Source organism: Pan troglodytes, chromosome 15 (assembly GCF_028858775.2).
Source record: "Pan troglodytes isolate AG18354 chromosome 15, NHGRI_mPanTro3-v2.0_pri, whole genome shotgun sequence".
Classification (NCBI taxonomy): Eukaryota; Metazoa; Chordata; class Mammalia; order Primates; family Hominidae; genus Pan; species Pan troglodytes.
The window spans coordinates 67,437,119-67,454,364 of record NC_072413.2 but is presented as its reverse complement, the minus strand read 5'-3'; the positions used below and the strand labels follow the sequence as shown (position 1 = coordinate 67,454,364).

At 40.5% G+C, this 17,246-nt stretch overlaps 1 protein-coding gene across 11 annotated transcripts in view; it reads right to left on the bottom strand.

Annotated features, from left to right (window-relative positions):
* Positions 1–383: 383 nt before the first annotated feature.
* The window catches only part of SLC39A9 (solute carrier family 39 member 9), a 67,252-nt gene continuing 50,389 nt past the window's right edge, over positions 384–17,246 (bottom strand). For 6 of the 11 annotated variants that reach the window (XM_063792951.1, XM_009428021.5, XM_001142349.6 and 3 more), the window contains 4 exons: positions 9,465–9,533; positions 7,877–7,962; positions 6,906–7,040; positions 384–4,408 (listed from right to left, as the gene is read on the bottom strand). In XM_063792951.1, coding sequence (XP_063649021.1) covers positions 4,178–4,408; positions 6,906–7,040; positions 7,877–7,962; positions 9,465–9,533 — 521 coding nt within the window. In that variant the 3' untranslated portion in view covers positions 384–4,177. The remainder of the gene's footprint in view (positions 4,409–6,905; positions 7,041–7,876; positions 7,963–9,464; positions 9,534–17,246) is intronic. The other 5 variants (XR_010150962.1, XR_010150964.1, XR_010150963.1 and 2 more) reach the window with 1 other exon arrangement.

Sequence of the window (17,246 nt, the reverse complement as noted above, 5' to 3'; positions counted from 1 at the left end):
TAATTTCCAGGGTCAGTTGTTCATAGCATCTATCTACTCATATAACAACTCTGCCCTCTGAAATGAATCCACTGTGGTTTGGATCTGTTGCCTCTTTCTCTTTTCTGAGAGTAGAGAGAGCTACCTTCATAAATAATATTTGCTAACAACAGCAAGGCAAAAACAATTATCAATGCATTTGTGTCTTTCAGGGCAGATTGGTCTATCAAGTCCTTAATTTCCCCTCTCTCCTTTCTCCCTCCCTTCCCTAAAGGATGTGCCTGTGGTAGGTACATCTTTCTACCATCCATCACAACTTTTCATTCTCTTTTCTGATGTTCAAATACAGGTCAATTCTGGTCATCAAACAAACTGCCAAAAGGATAAGTAATGAGCCACTCAGATTAAGGTATGCACTAATAAAAATTTAATATCAGAAAACAGCATTTTTTTAACCATTCACAATTAAAGTGGAAAGAGACAAAATTATAAGGCAGCCATCCATGGAATGATTTCATGTTTACAAGGGATCCAGAAAAAGGGACATTTAAAATCACTGTTCCAGCTATTGAACCAGGGGAACTGCAGTCTTATCCCATGAGACTTCTAACTTGCTGGAAGATGCCACAAGAAAAAAAGATCAAAGCCAATCTCCTTGTGTTAAGCCACTGGGTTAGGCTGAGTATATCTAGAGAATTCCTAAATGGTTGTCTAGTTCTTTCCCACAAGTTACACATTTCCTTCAGGCCTCCTGAGGTGAATCTAGATGTCTCAGGTACAAAGAGGTTTTAATTTCACAGCATCTCCAACAGTGCACTTTGGGTGATGTGGACCATTCTGTATTGAGCAGAAATTTTCTAATGGAAGGAAGGTTCCTCTGCAGAACAACTACAGAGGATTTTCACTTAACACTGCAGCAGTTCTGGATGAATCTGGTCATGATTCTCAGTCTCCCAAGGGGCTCAGGGGCCCACAAGGCAGGAACATCCTTTGGGGGTTTGTGCTGCTGTCATACGGTTCCTGTGTTCAGTCCCTAGCTACCATGTGTTTCAGGGGCTTAATACACTCCGATGCTGGTGTGTCCTCTTAGTTCTAATCCTTGAAAAAGAGAAAAACCAGGCAGTGACACTTAGAAGTAGGCTGGTAAAAAAAAACACAATCACATTTTCTCCTTTCTGCAAAGAAAGGACAACTCAAAACAGCCACTCCCTTTCTTTTCTCTAATGATTCAAAATACCAGAACAGGGCTCACTTGGCTGTTTTGAATTGGGAAAGAAAGAGGTGAAAGCGGGGAGAAAGAGAAAACACATAACCTCTAGGTAGGTAGTACTGTTTCCAACTATCTACGTTCCAGTGCAGAATCTCTGCTAAAAAAAAATTTGGCAACAGTGTGCACAGGAAAACTGAATCAAACCTGGAACATCACTGCTTTCTTGAAATGGAACTGACAAGCAATTAACTGGAGAATAAGTGAGGGGAATGGAGCAGTAGTATTCTTTAACTTAATTTGCCATTTAAGAGAGCACTTGGAATCTGAAGAAAGTCTATCCCTACCAAGGAAACGGAGTCAAATTGCAATTAAGATTAACTTTGGTTATATGGAAGGAAGAATCATGCTTCTCATCATCAATTGCATCTCTTTGGTAGCCAATAATTCCATCTGTAATCATGGCAGCAACTTAAGTATTGCCAATGTTTTCAAATGTGTTACAGCATTAAGGCATCCACATCTAAAGAGGCAGTTTTAAACAAGAGGAAAACGGAACTGAAATGTGCCAAGAAGTGAACACGGACACGGCCTCTCCTGGAATACTGCCCACCATGCCAGCAAGCTCTTCCTCCAGTCAAGAAGGCCTGTGCCACGCTGCTTGGTTCCCTGCTGCCTGAAGATGCATTTGAGCCCTATGAGATTAGTATGGCTATTTCTGTCTGCTGACCAGGAGAGAAATGAGTAGTTCTCGAGGCAGCAGCTTTAAAATCTGGGAAAGCCCATACATAGCTTCTGAGAGCTAAGAGGGCCCTGAAAGGTTTGCTTGTTAATAGTGAGGTCCAGAGGGGAAGGCAAATTTGGAAGTCAGATGGTTCAATCCTTGCCGGAGTTCAAGGCTCCATCCAGCAAGATATACTAGCCAAACTTTTAAGCATGATGGCAAGGCACTGCTGAAAGAGGCTTTGGCCAGTAGAACAAATTACCATTGCACACAACAATATGATAGAAAGCACTACTGTCCAAACCAAACCAGACACTACAATCTGCTATTTATTTGACAAAGTCAGTTTCCAGAGAGAATCTAGGCAACCATATAGTTTTGAAGGACTAGATGAAACCTCAAGTCTCACACCAGTCAGCTGTTAACATCCAATCAAGGAAGTCATTTGGACTTTCCATACTATACCTTCTCTTGGTGGTAAAATTGTATGCAATTGTTGCCAATGACTACATACAACTGTATCCTATTTGTGCTACTTTCCTCACTGTGGCCAGCAGAGGGCTCACAAGCTTTATTTCCACAGCTGCTGATCCAGTGACAAATTCATGAAGGAAATAAATCATAGGCATGCTAGCTTATGCGTCATAGAAAATGTTTTTACAAACTACTACGTCCACTGCCCTGAAGAAACTAGTCTTGGTTCCCCCTTAGTGTAATGTGTTTTGAAATGGTATAGAAAGTAAAAATAAATTAATAATACAATATTATACACTTATTTGACAAGACAGGGTTTACAAAAATTTTGGCAAATATGAAAAAAAAATTATCCTAGTTTGTTAAACACTTTTGCTATCTCAATTGTTTAAATTACCAGATTAGTGATTGTGTCAATTTACACATGAGGAGGTGGTATTTTAAGGGCTCAAGAAAGCGGCATTTGACACAAAGGTAATTTCTTTGAAGGGGGATAAAGAATAAAGATATTATTATCTTCATTATCACAGTTCGAGAAGTGGTTGTCCTGATAAGAATTCATCTCACACAAATATTAACACCAGCAGTAAGCAGCAAATTGTGGCGAGGAGAGGCTAGAGGGAAAAGTTAGAAGAAAAGCAAAGAAAAGACGAAGAGACAAGAGACATGATTCCAATAAGCTTTAAATCAATAGGCAAACACTTCTCATTTATGATCCATCTTGCTACAGGTGGTTATGTGAGAAGACACAGTGTCCCCTAAGCTGACCTAGTATTTAGGTCCCTAGAGGGATTGCTGATCTGCTAAGAGAAATAATTAAAAAACAAAAACAAAAAAAAAGGACAACCATACATTTTGGTAGTCTTTTAAAAAAGGCTACTACAAAGATATCAATAACCATCCAAAAATCACTTAAAATTTAATATCCCTTAATTTCCAAAGACACTTTGTGATCTGACTGTTCTTGAAGGAAAGCCTAGAACTGAAACTACTAGAACTTGGCTCCTCTCTAGGAATGTGGAGACAGGTATTCTGCAAAGGAGAACCTGACAAGGAATGCTACAAAATACCAGTCACCTCTTTAGAAGCTCCTCCCACCTCTCCTGCTCCATTTGATGGAATGGCAGGCTGGATTCAGAGAGGCACATGCCAAAGGAGCTGTTTAAGTCCCTCTAGACATCCCTTTTCAATGGATATCTCTTTTGAGTATAAAGAGAGCTTTCAATGTGTCTTGCTATCATTTTCCTGACCCTAATCCCAGATTAACTAGAATCACCTTTAGCATCTAAGTGAGTGGGTGCTATGACCTTCCATCAACGCATGTGGCATAGATGCTAAAGCACCAGTCTTACATGGTGGGAACCATGTTAAAAATCAATGGATAAAGTAGCAGAGCCTCTAAACTAAGAAGAAAGAGACATAGCTTAATTACAGAACACTGTATTTTCATAATCACTATTTCATTGTGAGTATGAAGTTCTCCTCTTTTCCTTAAAACTAAATTCCATCTTCCCTGAGAATAGGGTTAAGAGAAATATTAAAACGCAAAATGTCAAGGGCCTTTTAAAAGATAACACAATGGGATGTCTATAGCTAACTGCAACGTAAATGTGTTTCTACTCTAAAAGCTTTTCCATTACTCAGGTTTTAACCTCACCTCCCCTCTGGACTCTAGGAATACATGTAGAGATGAGCAAGGTGAGACAAGAGACTGAGGAAGTGAGTAGCTGTCACGTGCCGGCTGTTCTCACTGGATGGCAAACGGCCCTGGACCAACGCTGGACCTTGAACATTTAATGCTGGTGTCCTACTGACAGGATGAGAGGGATGAGGCAACCCAGAACCAGGGCTGCCACTTCCAGGCGGCTGAGGCCTCTCCCTCCCGTGGCATCGGGCTTGTGGCTGTGCCCTATTCCGCCCACCTCAGGGAGGACATGTACTGTGGCAACATAAAGAAATGTCCCGGCAGAGAAAAGCATGGCCACTCCCGTGGCGTTCACCTCTGAAAGGGCTTCTTTACTGCTCTGTGAATTAGAAGAGAGAAAGAGGAAAAACTAAGTCAAGTAAAATTCAGGGTCAGGAAGAAGTCCCAATTAAAAAACACTCACTGTTCTTAACTGGTGCTGTCTAGGACACTGGGGACATCTAGAGAACACAGCAACTTTAAGTTATTCATGGGAAGCTTCCAAATAAGGGTTTAAGAATATCAGTGATGTACGCAATTGATTTTTTAAAAAATTTATTGTAAATCAACAATTTATAATTATATATATTTATAGGGTATAAAGTGACATTATGATTCATGAATAAAATGTGGAATAATTAAATAAAACTAACATCTGTCATCTCAAATATTTATCATATTTTGTGGTGAGAACATCTGAAATTTACTCTTAGCAATTTTGATATGTACCACACACTATTATTAAACTATATTCACCACAGTTCCATCATTCTGTCCATCCATTCATTGACTGTATCTGTCTTTAGAGATGAGGTCTCGCTATGTTGCCCAGGCTGGAGTTGAGTGGCTATTCACAGGCACAATCATAACACACTACAGCCTGGAACTCCTGGGCTCAAGCAATCCTCCTGTCTCAGCTTCCCAAGTAGCTGGGACTACAGGTATGCGCCACTGCTCCTGGTTCACAATTGCTTTTTAAAACGAACTTTAAGTGCTGGTTCAACAGGTTTGGCTTGTGTTATTCTTGAGATAGAATCAACAACATATTATTGCAGATATTAAATTTCAGACATAAATTTATTTATTCTATTAATATTTAACAAGCATCATCTATGCACCAGGCTCTGGGCCAGGTGCTTGAGATACAGTGGTAATCAAGATGCAGTAGTTGACCTCATAGAGCCTAGAAATATCTCTTAAGCAGCCGGGCGTGGTGGCTCATGCCTGTAATCCCAGCACTTTGGGAGGCCGAGGTGGGCGGATCACGAGGTCAGGAGTTCGAGACCAGCCTGGCCAACATGGTGAAACCCTGTCTCTACTAAAAATACAAAAATTAGCCGGGCATGGTGGCGGGCGCCTGTAATCCCAGCTACTCCGGAAGCTGGGGCAGGAGAATCGTCTGAACCTGGGAGGCAGAGGTTGCAGTGAGCCGAGATTGCGCCATTGTACTCCAGCCTGGGTGACAGGCAAGATTCCATCTCAAAGGAAAAAAAAAAAACTGTGTGTGTGTGTGTATATATATATATATGTATATTTCATAAGCTAATCTTTATAAAACTAATTTCAACCTTTTCTGTTAAAAAAGTAGACCTATGGACTAAGACAACTAATTAAAATTTTAAGAAAAGGACATGCCATAGATGCAGCAAGTAACTCCATGTCTCCAGAATTATCAGCACCTTCCTGTCAAAAGGTTAAAAAACTGACACTGATTACTGAAGTGATAGAGTAATCTGTTAAAGGGAACAACATACTGCTCACTGAAAGAAGAGAAGGCTCTTCAGGTAAATGGAAAGGGTTTTTATAACACACTCTTAGCAACTAAGATCAACAAACCCTTGCTTAACAGGAACTTAGCCATTCTTTATCTCATTTTTCACATGTTCCTATTAATATGGGTTTTACTGCCAAATACTGAATTGACTGATGCTCAGAAGAATCAATGACCTTTAGAGAGGGTGTTGGGGAAAGCAGTTCCCATCAACTAGCCCTGAGTCAGTTTGCTTCTAAGATTTTCCTCCAGTTGCCTGCCAGTTGACATTTGGGTAAAATGCGGAGGGTTGTTGCTAAGAGCTACAGACAGGATTATAAGGCATGGGAAGGTCCAGCTTGGAGACAGAAGAGCACATGTTACCTCAGGTCTGAAGCTATGTTCAGTACAAAGTATTCAATAGAAAGAACTGTACAGTTACTATCTGGGGACGTGAGAGCTGGGAGAAGAGGAGGAACGTGAAAAATGAGACCAAGAATGGCTAAGTTCCCGTTAAGCAAGGGTTTGTTGATCTTAGTTGCTAACAGTGTGTTATAAAAACCCTTTCCAATTACCTGAACAGCCTTCTGTTCTTTCAGTGAGCAGTATGTTGTTCCCTTTAAAAGATTACTCTATCACTTCAGTAATCAATGTCAGTTTTTTAAACTCTTGACAGCAATCTCTGCCCAGCTGCTGCTCTTCTCAAAGCGGCTATGTGGCTTGTTACTCACGCTTCAGGTGTCTACCTCACATTAAATATGGACAGATTTGACTTATTAGATATCTGTCAAATGAAGCTAGCATGGCTGGTTACGTTATACTATTTTAAATATTGAAGGGCTATCATATTTATGCAAATATTCTTGGAACTGATTGATAGGGAAGAAGTTTTCAAATTAAATGAATAAGAAAATGCTAATACGAAGAGGACACATGGGAATTAAGATATTTACCCTGTATAGTTTTTACTCCTAATTTTATCTTTAGTTTGAGAGAGTAATGTATTGGAAAAATTCAATCTAAGAGATCATAAATTCTAAGAGATCACAAGACACTGGTTTAGATAGCTGGGAATAGATTAGCTTACCTTACTCAGTCCTAAGTATGTCACCATGGACATAACTGGTGCTGCCAATGCAAAGACCAGCAAGTGCTTTCTGATTCGATTCCGCTCTAAGCCAGCATGCATCAAGAAGGAAACCAGTCCAAAAGCAGCTGGTGCCTGGAAATAAAAAATCATCTCTTATTATCATTCTAGAAGTATGGGTTGCTTCTACATCAAGAAGTATATGCCATTTGACTATGATTTCTCATACAAAGAAAAACTCACAAAAGGCCAGGCACAGTGGCTAATGCCTGTAATCCTAGCACTTTGGGAGGTCGAGGTGGGCGGATCACCTAAGGTCAGGAGTTCGAGACCAGCCTGGACAACATGGTGAAACCCCGTCTCTACTAAAAATACAAAAATGTGTGGTGGTGGGCACCTGTAATCCCAGCTACTTGGGAGGCTGAGACAGGAGAATCACTTGAACCCAGGAGGCGGAGGTTGCAGTGAGCCGAGATCACACCATTGCACTCCAGCCTGGGTGACAAGAGCAAACTCCATCTCAAAAACAAAAAACAAAAAACCCACACACACACACAAAAAAAACCAAAAAACAAAACCAGGCAGAGTACAAACGCTGAGCTATGCCTCTTAGGAATTAATGTTCTAAGCCAAGAAAAGATCCTATTTGTGTGTTTCCTGGATAGTAAAAAAGAGAAACAGTCAAGAAAAGAAAAATACTTTTGAACAGAAATTATTACTATGAAATATAAAAATCTGAGGAGAATTTGACAATTTGTGTATATGTCTACACAAAAAAATTGAAACCCCTCAAGGAAAAGCTTAAGAAAATGGGAACAAGAAGCTATGAACAGATTTATTCAATTTTCCAAAATGAATAGCAATTATGAAATGAAGAAAATGTTCCCATTCCAGGAAAAACATTAAGGACCATGAGAAATTTTAATTATGAATACACTCAATACCAAACCTTACACCAAAATGTTGCTTACCTTATGTAGCATGATTGCCACAAACACAATTAACTGGACACTAGTCTGTGAAGTAGATGCTGCTGCTCCCAAAGCAACACCATCAGCTATATTTGGAAACAAGGAAACATAAAATACTATAAACAACAACAACAATAACAGTGTAGTGGTTGAGTGTATGAGCTTTACAGTCAGGTCCAGCTGGATCTAGTAAGGTTACTTAACCTTTCTACATGCCAGCCTTATCTTTAAAATGTGTTCAATGAAGTATGTATTTCTTAGGGTTTTCATGAGGATTAAATGAGATAACTTATGTAAAGAGCATAGCATCTGGCCCAGAGTATTCAATGTTAGTTATTTTGGTTGCTGTTGTTGTTATTGGAAAACTAACATTCAATTTTCCAACTAACAAAAATCTATTGATTAGTTAATCAAATTCTAACAAGGGAAATACCAAAGAAGAATTTCAAAGGAAGCATCTCTTAATCTTATAGGTTAAGAAACAAAATAGTCCCAGCTACTCGGGAGGCTGAGGCAGGAGGATTGCTTAAACCCGGGAGGTGGAGCTTGCAATGAGCCGAATCGTGCCAGTGCACTCCAGCCTCGGCAACAGAGTGAGACTCCGTCTCAAAAAAAGAAATAAATAAAATAAAGATACTAGAACTCTATATAGATGATTACTACTTAATGAGTAAACACTGGTTGAATGAATGAAATTTGTTAGAAAAGCATATTATACTTAGAAAGGGCCAGGTAACAGTGTACCACCTTTCACATGCCTTTCTTTGCCACTGACAGAATTCTATTACTAGGACTAGGTTTGGGTTATGATTCTAAAGTGTACCCTGTCAGCAATGCTAAGACCTCTGCATTCCACTGCATACCACTTCTGCTTAAACTGGTGCTTTGCATATAAACTGGTAACAGAGCTGTTCAGGACAGAAGCGCCAAGGCTCTTTTCCAGATGACATTCTAGAGCCAAGAATGAAAAGAGCAAACTTCTTCTTAAGAGCTAGACAGTAAATATTTGAGGCTTTGCAGTTATTTGGTCTCTTGCAACTGTTCAATTCTGCCACTGTTGCACAAAAACAAAAGAGATGGATCATTGTCATTGTCTATCTCTTCCTCAGCCTCCCGCAACTTTATCTTCATTCTAACATCAGTCACATTTGCCTTTCTCCATTTTTTATTGCCATCACCCTAACCTAAATTTTCATCACTCAAACAAACCTAAATCAGCAATAGGTTCCCTACTCTCATTTTTCGCTAATCAAATTCACTGTCACAAACAATACATAAATACATGGGCAAGGCTGTGTTCCAATAAAACTTCCTTAATTTGAATTATATAATTCTCATGTGCTACAGTATGTTCCTCTCTCTCTTTTTTTTTTTTAAACCATTAAAAAGTATAGAAACCATTCTTAGCTTGCAAACCCCTGACACTGAGCACACCAGGCTTGTGCTTGTGTTGGAGGACTTCATTAAGAAACCTTTTCCTCAAAGGCCAGTCCAAGAGCATTCAATGAGGACGGTCCCTGAAATATAAACACTAAGGTCTCCCCTGTGCGATAGAAAACAAAGAAGTTCCACTGCAATCCAATCCTACCTGCAGCATGGACGACCAGACCCAGCGTGGTGGTGATTTTGGAATTGCTAGACCTTGCTGCTTCTGGATCTAAAGTGAGAATGAGAAAGACAGCGTTAAGCTATGTGAGACAGAAACTGTTCAAACATTGGTCTGGAGGTGAAAGAATTTCACTAATGTTGGCCAGGCTGGTCTCAAACTCCTGACCTCCAATGATCCGCCCGCCTCACCCTCCCAAAGTGTTGAGATGATAGGCGTGAGCCACCGCACCCGGCCACTATCTTTTTTCTTTCTGCTTCAAACCCTTAGAAGATTTCCCTGTCCTGAAGAGATGGCTAAGAGGGAACTCTTCATTTGACTCAGTCTTACCTTAACAGAAAAATCACTGAAATGTGTAACCCCCAACAGCCCCAACTTCCTCCTATTCCTTAATCCTCTTCCTCTACTATTCCAAGGAAAGTGATCTATGGCCTCTGATCATTTCTTTCCAGACCAATCTAATTGTCATTGTCTATCTCTTCCTTAGCATCCTGCAACTTTATCTTCATTCTAACATCTGTCACATTTTTATTGCCATCACCCTAACCTAAATTTTCATCACTCAAACCTAAATTAGCATCAGGTTCCCTACTCTCATTTTTCCCTAATATAATTCATCTTACACATCCGTGTCAGATTCATCGTTTGAAAACACCACCCTTGGCCGGGCACAGTAGCTCACACCTGTAATCCCAGCACTTTGGGAGGCCGAGGCAGGTGGATCACCTGAGGTCAGGAGTTTGAGACCAGCCTGACCAACATGGTGAAACCACGTTTCTACTAAAAAATACAAAAATTAGCTGAGTGTGGTGGCGGGTGCCTGTAATCTCGGCTACTTGGGAGCTGAGGCAGGAGAACTGCTTGAACCCAGGAGGCAGAAGTTGCAATGAGCCGAGATTGTGCCATTGCCCTCCAGCCTGGGCAACAAGAGTGAAACTCCGTCTCAAAAACAAACAAACAAAAAACCCACCACCCTTCTGATGTGTCAGTTACCATTTAAGAATCTGCTGCTTTTCAAATTCAGGGCAAACTGCTATATTAGATAGGTTCTTAAGCCCTTTATCAACTAGTTCCAACTTATTTCTCAATGTCCAGTCTAGTTAAACCAGTTTGCTTAACACCATCGAACAAAACCTTCTTATTCTCCTTTCCCCAAGTCTCCTCACCTGTAATTCTTGGCACATACTGAACTTCTCAGCTTGTTAAGCCAAAACTTGGACATCAATCAAAGTCTAACTACAGAACCACTTCCCTCAAGAAAGAATAAAAAATTGAAGACCAAGCATGGTGGCTCATGCCTGTAATCTCAGCAGTCTGGGAGGTCGAGGGGGGAGGATCACTTGAGGCCAGGAGTTTGAGACCAGCCTGGGCAACATCACAAGACCCTATCTCTACAAAATTTTTAAAATTTAGCCAAGTGTGGTGGTGCATGCCTGTAGTCCCAGGTATCTAGGAGGTTAAGGTGGAAGGATCACTTGTGCCTAGGAGTTTAAGGCTGCAACAAGCTATGCTCATGCCACTGGACTCCAGCCCGGGTGACAGAGCAAGACCTTGTCTCAAGAAAAATTAAAAATAAATTTAAAAAATTGATTCCAGCTCAAAGCAACTCTCCCCTTGCCTAGACCTAGTGATCTATGCAGGCAGTCTTCAAAGGTTCCTCTATACACCACCTCAGATATACAAAGCCATTTTCACTTGAATGTTTTCTATCCCCAGATGGACTGTAAATGCTAAAGCATTAAATTTTCTACCTCTCTTTTCCTTTAACATGTCTGACAGAATGTAGCACAGCACTAGGCACCCAATAGTTACTTAATAAATCCTTGCTGAAGAGTGAAAAAAGCATTTATGTGTATTAAATAAAGATGTTACTGCTATTGTAGGAAACATACAAGTAAATAAAGTTAAAAGATGGGGACATCAAAATGCCAGGTAAAATGACAGATGAACATCAGTCAAGTAAGTTACAGGGGATTTAATCTTCTTAGGAGTCCGGCATACAAAAGGAAGGGGTTTACAATGGAAAAAGTATACAAATAAAGTAAGATATTACCTCTTATTAATAAATGATATTTTCCTATTAAAACACTGCAAAGAAGGGAAGCTAAAGACCCTAATCACTCTGAGCCAGCAAATAGCTCAATGCTATCCTGAACTGGAAGGAACAGTCAAATTACACTGTGTGCAAGCTGGCTCTGGCCTTTTTTTATACAAAGGCTTATCATCCAGTTATACTTAGGATCTTAAACAATTAGAGGCTTTAAAATTAGAAAGTTTTTATAAACCTATAAAGACTGCAGTTTAGCATAAATTTAATAAATACATTTTATTGACATTTTATAATACATAAAACTCTGCAGAAAATAGGTAAAACCAGGTCATCACACACGAAAGCCAGCAAAAACAATGACTTCAGAGATAAAACAGGAAGAAGAATAATGGAACACAAACTACATTTAACTCTCTGTATAGGATTACTGGCTACTACTGCGCCCACACATTTTATTTTTATTTTTTTAGAGACAGAGTCTTGCTTGTTGCCCAGGCTGGAGTGAAGTGGTGCGATCACAGCTCACTGCAGCCTCGAACTGAAATGATTCTCCCTCCCATCTCAGCCACCTGAGTAGCTGTGATTACAGGCAAGTGCCACTATGCCTGGCTAATTTTTAAAGTACTTTTTTGTAGAGATGGGTCTTGCTGTGTTGTCCAGGCTGGTCTCAAACTCCTGACCTCAAGCCATCTTCCCACTTTGGCCTCCCAAAGTGCTGGGATTACAGGCGTGCACCATTGTGACTGGCCTGACAATCACCATATATATCTTTAGAATCAGGTTTTTAAAAAAAAATCATTTGTTAAATGGAAATTTCTTTCAACTTACTGAGGAGGAAAAATTTTATTTCACATATTTAACATGTTTACATTTACATACACGTTTCAAAACACATAGAAGTGAAGTGGCCATTTCATCATTTTCCAAATTTCTCTTTGGCAGATCAAGGATTCTGAGAAAGTAGAATGGTACGGAAGAAAGATACCCTGGGAGAAGGCTAGCTTTGCCCCAGCTCGGTCCTCTTCCTTCCTTTCTTCCTTTTTTTTTTATTTTGAGATGGAATCTTGCATGGTCACCCGGGCTGGAGCGCAGTGGCGTGATCTTGGCTCACTGAAACCTCTGTCTCCCAGGTTCAAGCGATTCTTGTTGCCTCAGCCTACCAAGTAGCTGGGATTACAGGTGCCCGCCACTGCGCCCAGCTAATTTTTTTGTATTTTTAGTAGAGACGGGGTTTCACTATGTTGGCCAGGCTGGTCTCGAACCCCTGACCTCATGATTCACCCGCCTCGGCCTCCCAAAGTGCTGGGATTACAGGTGTGAGCCACCGTGCCCAGCTCCCTTCCTTTCTTGCATAAGCAAACACTCACACATGTGTACACACACACACACACACACACACAGAGCAGGATGTCAGAGGGAAACTAGAGCCACTTGCCCCTTCCCAGGATCAGAGAACACAGAAAAGGTCATTACTTTCTGCAGCTACTCTCTGTTCTTGAACTCACAACAGTCCTGACCATGAATAAGGTCAGGTAGGAGAAATTTACAACTCCCTGAACTATAGGTTCACAAGTGTGAAATTCGACCATCCTTGTTTCTTTTTCTCTCTCTTTTTTTAAGACACAGGGTCTTCCTCTGTCACTCAGGCTGAAGTACAGTAGCACAATCATAGCTTACTGCAGTCTCGAATTCCTGGGCTCAAGCAATCCTCCCATCTCAGCCTCCCAAGTAACTGGGATTACAGGCACATGCCACCATGCCCAGCTAATTTTTAAGATTTTTGTAGAGACGGCGTCTCGCTTTGTTGCCCAGGCTGGTCTCAAACTCCTGGGCTGAAGCAATCTTCCCGTCTTGGCCTCCCAAATCGCTTGGGATTACAGGCGTGAGTCACCATGCTCAGCCTACTTTAAATTGAAACTGACAAGAATCACAAGAAAAATGTCTTGGAGCCCAGTGTGGCCAACTGTGTGATACAGCCAGAGTCCAATACCACCCAACAGTGCTTCTCATTTGCTGTTTGGAGTAAGGCACAATAAAACCATTTATTCTTACATCAACTTTCCAAGATAAGATTTTATTAAAAAATATAACTCTATGGAAAAAAATTTAACACATAGTAAATACAAGGAGATTAAAAACCGTTCTAGACCAAAATTATTTTGTTTTGTTTTAAGCTTACTCCCATAATTTTTTTAAACTCTAATTTGGAAATAATTTTAAATCTTCAGTAAAGTTGCAAGAATAGTTAAAAAAAAATTCATACATCCTTTTCTCAGATGGACCAATATATTGATTAACATTTTGCCTCATTTGCTTCATCATTTATACTCATGCTCTCTGTACACACACACATTCTTTTTCTCTAACATTTAAAAGTTGCACACATCAATAACCCTTTATCCCCAGATGCTTCAATGTGTATTTTCTAAGAGAAAAGATATTTTCTTACATCATCACAGTACAGTTATCAACACTGACACTTTTTCTAATTTTCTTGCATATTGTAATTTTGTCAACTGCTCAATAAAGTACTTATTTCAGGGCATGTTTCCTTTCCAGGAAGGATCCAGTCTAGAATCACACATTTCACTTACTTGTAACTCTTTAGTCTCCTTTAATCTGGAACATTTCCTCTCGCTTTGACTTTTATGACATTGCCATTTTTGGATAATATATTCTCCTCCTTTCTTGTTTTTTTAGTAATAAAAACTTTTGTGTGTATGTCCTTAGACTACGGGTTCTTGGATGAAATGTTATAATGGTGATGATGCTTCTCCGGGTATCACATCTAGAGGTGCAGGATGTACATCTGCTGCTCACTGGTGGTGTTAATTCTGAATTATATCCTGGACATTGCCAACATTATCTCATGGATAGTCAGATTTTGTTATATTCCTCCAAAGAGTGACTTTTTTGTTTGTTTTGCTTTAAGTAGCTTGGTTGGATTAAAACTGCAAAATGTCTTTTGGGTTGCTGCTCAATTTTCAGTTTAATTTTTTTTTGTGCTTTTTTTTTTTTTTTTTTTTTGAGACAGAGTCTCGCTTTGTTGCCCAGGCTGGAGTGCAGTGGCGTGACCTCGGCTCACTGCAAGCTCTGCCTCCCATGTTCACGCCATTCTCCTGCCTCAGCCTCCCGAGTAGCTGGGACTACAGACGCCCGCCACCACGCCTGGCTAATTTTTTTGTATTTTTAGTAGAGACGAGGTTTCACCGTGTTAGCCAGGATGGTCTTGATCTCCTGGCCTTGTGATCCACCTGCCTCGGCCTCCCAAAGTGCTGGGATTACAAGCCTGAGCAACTGTGCCCCATCACTTTTTTTTTTTTTTTTTTTTTGGGGACAGGGCCTCCCTCTGTTGCCCAGGCTAGAATACAGTGGCACAATATTGGCTCACTGTAACCTCCCTGTCCTGGTCTCAAGCTACCCTCCCACCTCAGTCTCCTAAGTAGCTGGGAGTACAAGCGCAGGTCACCACGACCAGCTAATTTTTGTATTTTTTTGTAGAAAAAAGGTTTTGACATGTTGCCCAGGCTGGTCTCAAACTTCTGGGCTCAAGCCATCCACCCACCTTGGCCTCCCAAAGTCCTGGGATTACAGGCATGAGCCACTGCATCCAGCCCAGTTTAGTTCATAATTATCTTCAGCTGAGCTACCTGGAGTCTGCCAAGCATGGTTCAGGGTCAGCTGGAGACCGAGGCAGTTCATATACAGAATTTGGGGCTGAGTTTCTCTTCTTTCTAGGATTCTCCCTTATTTTCAGTGCTGTAACCACTGAAACTCCTGAACTCTGTCCTCTGGTTCTTCAGTCCAGAAAGACTGAGTTTTCTATCAGAGTTTTAGCTGTCCCACGGGGGGCTGACTACTGAAAGCAGTAAAAATAGGAAATGCACCCTGTTCTAAGTGTTGACTCCCTTCCAGAATTTGCTTGCTTTGGGTTGCTCTCCACTGGTTTTTTGAATTCCGTCCAGCATTTTTAGTTACCTGTAAGGAGGCTGATCTGAGTGAGAGCTTACTTGGTCATATCAAAAGCAGAATGCTTGTGACCTTAATTTTGACTATCCGATCAAGGTATCATCTGATTTCTTCATTTAGTTACTTCTTTCCCCTTGAAGCCAATAAGGAAATAAAAATTTGCCCCCTACATTTAACATTCATTGATGATGCGTGCCTGAGCCAACCTTTAAGGAGGGTTGCAAAAATGAGTATTTTTCCAACTCCAGCACTCTTTCTACATTTAACAATTGGAGCATTCTACTATAAGCAAGTGCTCTCTCTCTCTCTCTCGCTCTCTCTCTCTCTATATATATATATCACAGATGGGCTCATGGATTCCCATTTTTTTTTCTTTTTCTTTTTCTTTTTTTTTTGAGACAGAGTTTAGTTCTTGTCTCCCAGGCTGGAGTGCAATGGCACAATCTTGGCTCACTGCAACCTCTGCCTCCTGAGTTCAAGCAATTCTCCTGTCTCAGCTTCCCCAGTAGCTGGGATTACAGGCGTGTGCCACCATACCTGGCTAATTTTTGTATTTTTAGTAGAGATGGGGTTTCACCATGTTGGCCAGGCTGGTCTTGAACTCCTGACCTCAGGTGATCCACCCACCTAGGCCTCCCAAAGTGCTGGGATTACAGGTGTGAGCCACCGCGCCCAGCCAGATTCCCATTTTTTGAATGGTTTATGCTTTATTACTGTTCTTAATTATGTTGGTGCTCAACTTATCCCACATGTGGCCAGTGGGAACCCTTTTAAGAGGGTTCCTATATCCTATGACATGCTCCCATCTTCTTCCTTCCTTCTGTTTTTTTCAGTTCTAGATGTTCCAAGCTCACTTATACTTACCCTGCCTCTGTCCTGGAATCAGCCCTGAGTCTTCTCTGAAGGGCCCTGGCATGCTCATGCTAGTGGGATGTCTTTATTTCTAGGCCCCATCTTCAGACAGAGCTAGGACATATATATATATGTATATATAAATATATATATTTATATATATATATTTATATAAAACCAAATACATTTAGAAATCCCGAGTCCAATACTTCCAATTACAATAAGTCCCTATAGGGGTTCTTTCTTGCCTTCCTCCACTCCATACTTGTGTGTTCCTTCTTCCACACTTAGAACCCTGACTCCACCAACATCAACATGACCCATTGACTCAATCCTATAAAACATCTAAAGCAGCTTCAGAACTGTTTTGCCCATTCCATTACAAACAACAACAACAACGAGTTCAGTATTTGTTTATGGTTTTCTCCCAACTCTACCCAAGACTAAACATATATAGTCAAATACTACATTCATAATTTACTTGAATTAGTTTTTGTTAAATCCCTTCAGTGTGATTGTATTATTCACTTGAAATACAATTCATCTGTTTCAGTTAGCGCTCCCATCCATATTGGTTTCATTCTATTTTTTGAATATGTAGAACATTAACATGTTTCCAAAAGTCAGAATTATACCAAAAAGGCATGCTCAGGGGAATATCATGTGCTCCCAAAACCCTTTTGCCCTCTCAACTCCACCACCTCACCCCATGCAGTTAATAAATGTCTTTTGTTTTCTAGCCAGTTCTTCTTCTGTTTCTTTTTTGTAAAGGTAAGTAGATACACTTGACCACTGCACTGAACAATGTGGATGTTGGAGTGCTGACCCCCTACACAGTCAAAAATCCACATACAACTTTTCACTCCCCAAAAACTTAACCACTAATAGCCTAT